Source organism: Anguilla rostrata, chromosome 16 (genome assembly GCF_018555375.3).
Source record: "Anguilla rostrata isolate EN2019 chromosome 16, ASM1855537v3, whole genome shotgun sequence".
NCBI lineage: Eukaryota > Metazoa > Chordata > Actinopteri > Anguilliformes > Anguillidae > Anguilla > Anguilla rostrata.
Genome location: NC_057948.1, coordinates 9918254 through 9926712, shown reverse-complemented (window position 1 = coordinate 9926712; position 8459 = coordinate 9918254). Strand labels below are relative to the sequence as shown.

Sequence of the window (8459 nt, the reverse complement as noted above, 5' to 3'; positions counted from 1 at the left end):
AATACTAAATGAATACACCACAGATTGGTTCAAATATGAATTACCATGGCATATACATAAACAACATTGTCTCCGAAAGACCAATACCAAATCTTCAAACATATTCACACACAGGTTCACTAACACGCTAGATATGTGTAAGTAATAAAGGTGTATGTAATGCTATGTGATACAATACAACATACCTTTATTAATCTCTCGGGGGGCATTTTCATTTCAAGTAAGGAGAGCAATCAGCGCTGCATGGGATCAGAGATCACATGGTCCCTGTATCGGGGGCCACGTGTGTCATACTGCCAGTACCAGTAATGCCCTGGACGTGGTAAAGCCTCTAGAATTCAAATTTCCTTCCTAAGTTCAAGTGCAAATAAACTTTGCCTGAAGGCAGATGTGAGTAAAGCGATTGGCACAAACTTGGCATGAAAGGGATTGTCCGGAGTGCATTACTATCCATCCATTCATGCATCCATTTTCTTTCTCACTTATTCCATTCAGGGTTGGGGTGGCAATAGGGCAAGCAGAGGAGCTCAGACGTCCCTCTCCCCAGCGACTTCTGCCAGTGGGAACCTAAAGCGATCCCAGGCCACCCGGGAGATATAATCTCTCCAGCGTGTCCTGGGTCTGACCCTGGGTCTCCTCCCAGGTGGCCGTGCCTGGAACACCTCCAGAGGGAGGCGCCCAGGAGGCATCCTAATCAGACGCCAGAACCGCCTCAACTGACTCCTCTCAATGCGAAGGAGCAGCGGTTCTACTGTGAGGTCCTCCCGGACGGCTGAGCTCCTCACCCTAACAAGTAAGTCCCTCCACCCTATGGAGAAACTCCGTTTTGGCTGCTTGTATTTGCGATCTCACTCTTTTGGTCGCTACCCACAGCTCGTCACTATAGGTGAGAGTAGGGCTGAAGATCAACTGGTAAATCGAGAGCGTTGCGTTTCAGCTCCTTCTCCACCACCACTGTCCGATACAATGCCCGCATTATTGCAGCCACTGCACCCCGTCGTGGATTTTACCCTCAATGGAGGCAAATAATTTAGTCAGGTCACAGAGTAATTCAGCAAAATACCTTTCGTTTGGCCAAATAGGAGAAACCGTTCAAGCACTCATCACAGAGTTTGAGAAGAGAGTCTCAAACTTCTGTTCACAAGTTCTGCCTCTTATATCTTTCCGTAAGATATCTTTCTGTGAAGAAATTCGTATGGCATGACACTTTCTTACCAACCCTTCCATACCATCTTTATGTTTTCCTCAGAACCTTTTGCTTCATCCCAGAAACCTTGATGAAACGCCTAGTTTCCTGGCGCCTCACAGCAGGGGTGTGTGTTCCTATTTAATCTAATTTCTTAGTCTCCCTTCACATACAATCTTGTTTTTTACAGCTTGTCTTCATTTGACAGTATACACAAAACATGCAGTTTTCAATAGAAACACACAGGCTATTGATTAGGATATGACATTTTGCAAACAATGGTCATACATATACCACATGATTATATGCTTATAGCAAATGTACCTTTAACTATGAATTTCACTGAATTTACAAAGTGTCCCTCAAATCATTTTTACATATTTGTGACCTTCTCAGACACCTGTGGCAAGCTTCTTGCCTCCCCTTTTGTACCAAAAATTGTTGCAGTTGAAACTTGGCGGGACGCCCAGAACTTTATATATCTGACTTCCTCAGCTCATCTACATTTCTTCCTCCTCAAAGGTCGTTCTTTCCCAGTACCTTTCCATTTTGCACGTTTAGTTACATACATAGTTTTGTTATAAACACATAAAAATACATTTCATGTAGTTAAACACAGTAAGCAAGCTTGTTTTCTATCAGAACCTACACGACGGTCAATCTCCCGATCCCTTTTCCCCTCACTCGTGAATCAGACCCAGGGATACTTGAACTCCTCCACCTGGAGCTGTTCCTCACTTGAAGAGGACAAGCCATCTTTTTCCAGGAGAGGACTATGGCCACAGGCGTAGAGGTGCTGATCATCATCCCTCCTGCAGCACTTCCCCCAAGATACTCCGAGGAACACTGTCATATGCCTTCTCCAAATCTAACAAACAGAAGTCAATAAAACACTTGAGAAGCAAATTCCCATGCCCCGTCAAATATTTGGGAGAAAGTAAAAAGCTGGTTCGCAGTTCCGCGGCCTGGGCGATTATGCATGACCAATTAGTTAATTCAACTGGCATTTGTTCCTAGTTTAGAACAAGAGATTCACGTACACAGGTACGTCTCACAGCTACAGACGCCCGGTGTTGTACAAAACACTTTCGTAAATTGAATCATGCCTCGCTAAGTGCGCTGTCCGCGCAACCAAAAATAGAGAAACTGGCCATTTTTTTCTTTCCACGGGGATCTAGAGATCATTATTTTGTGCGCTTTTAATGTTGTTTCTGTGAACATGCGTCTACCGTGAGTTTCTGACTATTTACATGTGCAACATGCCCCGTTACCAAAGTTGGGATATGCATCTCCTATATAATGCTACAATCGTGCCAATTAAACATTCAATAACTGACGTGAGAATCATCCCCCCTCTTCTCGGGTAAAATACCGTTTGAACCTCATTCGTTATGTTAATTGTCCTGTGGTGTCCGTCGGTGACGTTATTGCATGAAACCAAATTAAACCTGAAGAGACCGCACATAGCAGAACTATACCTCCATCTAGTGGTTTCTTGGATTGAATGACTTCTGTTTTTTCATGATTGCATACCCAAAGTGCATAAGACTGCGCAGCACATTGAGCTAATCAGTGAAAAAACTAGTCCTGTTCCAATGACCTCTTGATCCGCATTTCAGTAGTAGGCTATACCACAAGGATTGCACAGATCTATCTGCCACTTGGACATTCGACTGACAGTTGAGTTTGGCCTACGATTTCTCTGCCTAACACTTCTGGAGAAGGGAGTGTGTCCTGTTGGCACGATGTTTCAAAACACGTCGCACTGCATCAATCGCACTGCAGTTCACTTCTTTATGAAACGGACTAGTCTCTTGATCACGTCCATAGAATCAACGCAGCTGTGATCAACTAGACTCTGGCAGCGCAACAAGCTGGATGGGAGTTCGTGTATGGCTATACAAGCTGCTTTGGAATTAATGGAAGCTGTCAAGTGGGCAAAGTTGGTAAATCGTTCTGTGACTGACGTTGTGTTGATTTGCTAGACCAGAGACAACTTGGTTTTCTCTGAAACTCTCATTAAAATACTAACCAAATCCAGGCATGTTTGGCTCCAGTACACCAGGAAGACAGGCAACAGCAGGTTTATAATTTGCAATTAAGTCATTTGACAGATGCTTTTATCCAAAGCAACTGTCAAATAGTTGTATGGCTGTTAACCTGTACTCCTGTGGATATTCAATAGATTAACTCACATTCAAAATATAGGCGAGTTACAATCGGTGCTAATCGTTAAGCGTTGTCATTGTAGGCCAACTGAGTATATATTTTTTTACGTCTCAGTCGTGATGACTATCCTGTAGGTGGCGGACAATCCCCGTGAAACTTCGACAATAGAAGAGGGCGGATTTAATTCCTCTTTATCCCCTGGCTGACCGTTAGGAGGTGAAATCTGCGTCTCGCGGGGCCCCGTTTCGGCTCGTTCGGCAACCTGATCACCAACGCCCAAAAAGCTGAGTGTAGGAAATGAACAGAGCCGTGAGAAGATCCGCTTTTTCTGCTCGCTGAGAAAAGAGCTAGCACCCTGTTCCGCGCCGCCTCATAGCGCATCTCCCCCGCCCCGCACTGCACAACTCGCTCACCTCCTAACTGGATTTGGGACCGTCCGTTCTCATACCTTGGACGGTTGGTTATTTCACCTCGCCCATTTACTCATAGTCTTCTTTCTACGTTCACCTCTCCATTGAAACCTCTACGGGAAAATGGCAACTGAAATCGACAAGGAAGCGTGCAGGGAAGCGTACAACCTCGTCAGAGACGACAATACAGATATAAGCTGGTGAGTGTGTATATTGTGTTTGTGCAGTAAGGTATTTGTTTATTACCACACAAGGTGTGTCGTCGGTCGACAGTTCTCAGAGAAGACAATAGATACTTAGAGATGACAGTGCTATTCTGTGCTCATTCATAGCCTGTCTTAAATCAAAGCCAGTCAATTTGCCACTCATGGCTACGTAATCATTCAAAGAAAACAGTTACTGCATGTCTGTGTAAATCACCGACCGCCGCCGCTGAACTGTGAAAGCAGCGGGACGGGAGCGGCAGTGGTGCGGCGTGGATACGCCCCTCACTCGGGGTTCCTGCTGCAGGCATTCGTAACTCTGCCGACCCGATTTGTGGGTCTCCTACCGAGTCCGAGAGGATAATGCGTCAGGTGGTTTGATGGGGCCTATCCTGTTATGTATTATAGGTTGATGCTATCTCACAATAATTTGGTGTTATATTCCTTGTCGTTCAAGGGTTTCCTTTAAGTATGACGGATCCAAGATTGTACCTGGGGGACAGGGGACCGAGTATGAGGAGTTTAAGCAACAGTGCACAGGTAAGACCGCCGGTTATACTGACTTTGTGACGTCTTATCAATGGCCACGGTGCCCCAAATGAAAATGTTACCCTTTGAGGTTGATGTGGCTCTTTTAGGTATAGTCTGCGTGGTGCGTAATGCAGGTGGACGGACAAGCTCTTGCAATGCAAATTGGAAGACAGGCCAAAATGTTGCGTTTGAATGGCAATACCTTGGCTTCGCTGAGAACTTACACCCACGCGAGTTTGTGTTTCTGTCACCACAGTGTTAACACTGCCCGAGTGCCAGCCTAGTTGCAGGTTTTCTGTCAGTATGTGTGCCACTGCACGCGAGCTCTTCCGGATGTGTGACACGCGCCAGTGGCGATAATCTGCTAACAGCCAGCGAATGGCGTAACCACACAGCGATGGTGTGCCCGGGGCACGCGCACTTTAAGGCTGTGTTCTCGCGGTCTCTTCGCGGATCGGATGAATGTAGCCTACAGTATTTATGTCAGTGTTCAGCGAGAAGTCCCTCGTTTTTATTAGAAAGTAACTAAATATGTTCGTAATTTAAAATTACCCAATATATGTGTGGTCTAAACCCGGTTGACAACCTTTGAGCACCAGCAGTCTCTGTACCTTAAGGTTCTAAGATATAATTAATAACAGATGCAAGTAAAATCAACTCTATTAGTGTGCACTTTTCTCTGATAGAGTACCTTTGATCTGTCTTGGCACATGTATCTTCATATATATCTTCAGACTTGTATTAGCATTGAGATTTTTATATGCAGCCCAGTGTATCCAGGTGAATTTTGGATGGGTGGAATGTAAACCTTCTGTAGCCTTCTGCTATTCACAAAGAACAAAGCAGGCTCTTGCTTTGTAGATGTAAGAACTGGAGACGGTGGAGTGGCTGAAGTATGATGTCACTGTCTCTGTCCCTCGGGTACTGCTTTTATCACCTCATCCATTGCAGCTGGATTCGTCCAGCGGGGGGAGGAGCCCCCCTCCCCCCCCCTCCCGCTTCTGACTTTGTGGGTCACCTGAGGGTCACCTGGTGTAGTTACTGAGCAGAAAGAAGGCACTGGTAGAAGCAGAAGTATGTATGTATCCCCAAACTTGTTTGTGCCTGACTTCACTTAAGAGTCTCCCAGCACCTCATTTCTCCTGGTGGGAGTGGGTGGAGTTACTGCCTACATCACGCTGAGAGAAAAGACACATTCGAGTCAAAATACTCGAGTGGTGTTTCTGCACCACATGGTTAACTGTCTTTTTTTCTTGTCAAGAACCTCCTTCTTGTGTGATAAAGTGATACTTTCGTTTGGTGCATATCGCTCAGAAACAGGACATTAGTGCTCCGTGTTTCACATCGCATTCGGAGCTGTGTACCTGTCCGAAAAAGTCGCTGAGCTTTGAGAGAAAAACGGTTGAAGCCGAAAGAAGTTTGTGGAGGCGGGACTTTGATGTGGCGCAATGCGCGGGTTGGGGTGTAAAGTGGGCGGGCCCGAGGGAGGCGAGTGACGCCAGCTTGCTTCCTGCCCGCCCGCCCGCCCGCCCGCCAGCCGTCAGGCGACGCGTCTGACGGGGGAGACGCGCGGCCGTGTGGTTGTGTGGCAAGGGGGCAGACGGGCTTCGGTTACCGTGACGGCATCCGCTTCCCTCTGCAGTCGATGTTTACGCCCGCGCTCGAGCGCCGATCAGAGCCTTCCCTCTGAAGCGGTGCCACTCTGCCCGGGGCAGACCTTGCTCCGGCTGCGGAAGCCTTATCAGCCGGTCGCCGGCGGCAACCGGGCGCCCAGGCCCCTCCCCCAGGCAAATACCGGGAAAATGACACCTAGCGTGATGGAGTTCTTATCAACTCGATTGCGACCGTAGTTCCTGAAAACAGTGTTTGAAGATAAGTGTAAGATCATGAGTTGTACTTAGTTACTGATTAGATCACATGGTCCGCACAGCCCTTTTGCCCCAGCAGAATCTCGGCACAGGTCTAACTGAGCCCGAGCTTCCTGTTAACCACAGCCAGTAAGAACGGTGCTGTCTGGAAAGGGGGCGGAGCCACCTCCCTTCTGCTCCCCCCTCTTGGGAGTCGCCGTTCAATTTAACAGACCCCCTCCCCAGCCTCAAAGAGACTCCCAGGCTGGCGCTGACCGCGCTTCGTTTCGACCCGACCGTGACCGCCGCAGACTGCCGGTTCGGTCCCCTCGGTCTGACGCCCCCCCCCCCCACCGCTGTCTGTCCGCAGATGACGCGCGTCTCTTCGGGTTCGTGCGGATCACGACGGGCGACGCCATGAGCAAGCGGGCCAAGTTCACGCTCATCACCTGGATCGGGGAGAACGTGAGCGGGCTGCAGCGCGCCAAGATCAGCACCGACAAGACCCTGGTGAAGGACATCGTACAGGTCAGAGCCGCACGCACGTGTGTGTTACATATACACACCCTCACACACACACACACACACATTCTCGCACGTACACACACACACGCACACACACACACACACTCAGTGGTTTTTGTCTAATGCCTGTGTTCCCCCGCAGAACTTTGCGAAGGAGTTCATGGTCAGCGACCTGCGTGAGCTGGATGAGGACTACATCCGCGATGAGCTGAAGAAGGCGGGCGGGGCCAACTATGACGCCCAGGCGGAGTGAGGGGGCGGGGCATCAGTCTGTCCACTGTCTAGATATGGGGGAGACAGGCCCACAAGACACATTGGTACTTGCTCACACACACGCACACACACACACGCAAAGATGCATACACACACACACACACACACAAATGCATGGATAGACAGATACGCTTATGTTCCCCTGTATCAAACATACTCTCGGACAAACACGCGCATACACACACACGCACACCTATACACACACACACACACAAGGCACAAACAGACACACATACTCACACAGACACACACACTCACTCACATGCACATGCACATGCACAGACACGCACACACACACACACACACACACACACACACACTCACTCACACACACCTCCCCTGCCCCACTAATAGCTGCTGTAATTCACCTCACACTCCTCTTGGCTGCAGTGACATGCCTCGCTCCCCCCCCCTCCCCAACCTCGCATCACGTTGTTGTCATCAGGGGCGGGGTTTTCGCGATATGACCGTTGCAAGACCGCTTGTGTGTCCGTCCCATGTGTGGTCGTGTTGTGGTTGTCGCGCAGATATGACATCACCGGGCCAGTCCCACCCGTGCTGCTCCATACAGCGGTTTCCTCAGTGTTAACTGCCCTTTTCTGTCTGTCAGCTGTTCTGTGATTGGCTATCCTCACCATAGGGGGGCAGGGGTTCAGAATTGAACCAAGTCTACAGCCTTCAAATCCATCTCACCCTCTCAAACAGGAATCAGCGGGTGGGGGCCATTACCGTGTCTGACTTAACTCCTTCATTTGGACAGACCCCCCCTAAAAGGAATGTTTTTTTTTAAACATTATTCTTTCCCTCTGAGAGTTTAACCTAGATTTATTTTTATTGGAAAAAGGAAATCTAGGAACTAGGAAGAGAGTACTGTAACCACCTTTTATTACTGATTGCTCATTTCAGAATAAAACATTTTTTTTTTCAATCTTGCTTGTGGCTATGCAATTTTGTATGCACGAAAGCTGCCTGTGTGTGTGTGTGTGTATGGGTGTGCGTGTGTGTGTATGTGTGTGTGTGTGTATGGGTGTGCGTGCGTGTGTGTGTGTGTGTGTATGTATGTGTGTGTGTGTGTGTGTGTGAGCGTTTGCGATTGCGAGTGTGGATCAGTTTGGGGTGTGTCCGTGTGTCCGTGCATGCATGACGCTGACTGTGTCTGAGTGAATGTACATGTGTCTGTGTGTGTGTGACGGCAAATTAAAAATGATTGTGTTTCTATTAAATGGTAAATGGACTGCATTTATATAGCGCTTTTATCCAAAGCGCTTTACAATTGATGCCTCTCATTCGCCAGAGCAGTTAGAGGTTAGGGGTT

At 48.2% G+C, this 8459-nt stretch overlaps 1 protein-coding gene across 1 annotated transcript; it reads left to right on the top strand.

Annotated features, from left to right (window-relative positions):
• The first annotated feature begins 3382 nt into the window (after window positions 1–3382).
• On the top strand, window positions 3383–8072 carry LOC135242509 (coactosin-like protein). Its single transcript, XM_064313589.1, has 4 exons — window positions 3383–3965; window positions 4426–4508; window positions 6717–6874; window positions 7014–8072. Exons 1-4 carry the CDS (start codon window positions 3889–3891, stop codon window positions 7122–7124), a joined length of 429 nt encoding a protein of 142 aa, XP_064169659.1. The 5' UTR covers window positions 3383–3888; the 3' UTR covers window positions 7125–8072.
• Window positions 8073–8459: the final 387 nt, after the last annotated feature.

Excerpts from the sequence above, each read along its gene's own strand:
- LOC135242509 (XM_064313589.1), top strand. The coding sequence starts at position 3,889 with ATGGCAACTGAAATCGACAAGGAAGCGTGCAGGGAAGCGTACAACCTC. Across the intron at positions 3,966-4,425 it reads GACAATACAGATATAAGCTG|GGTTTCCTTTAAGTATGACG; the intron begins GTGAGTGTGTAT and ends TTGTCGTTCAAG. Across the intron at positions 4,509-6,716 it reads GTTTAAGCAACAGTGCACAG|ATGACGCGCGTCTCTTCGGG; the intron begins GTAAGACCGCCG and ends GTCTGTCCGCAG.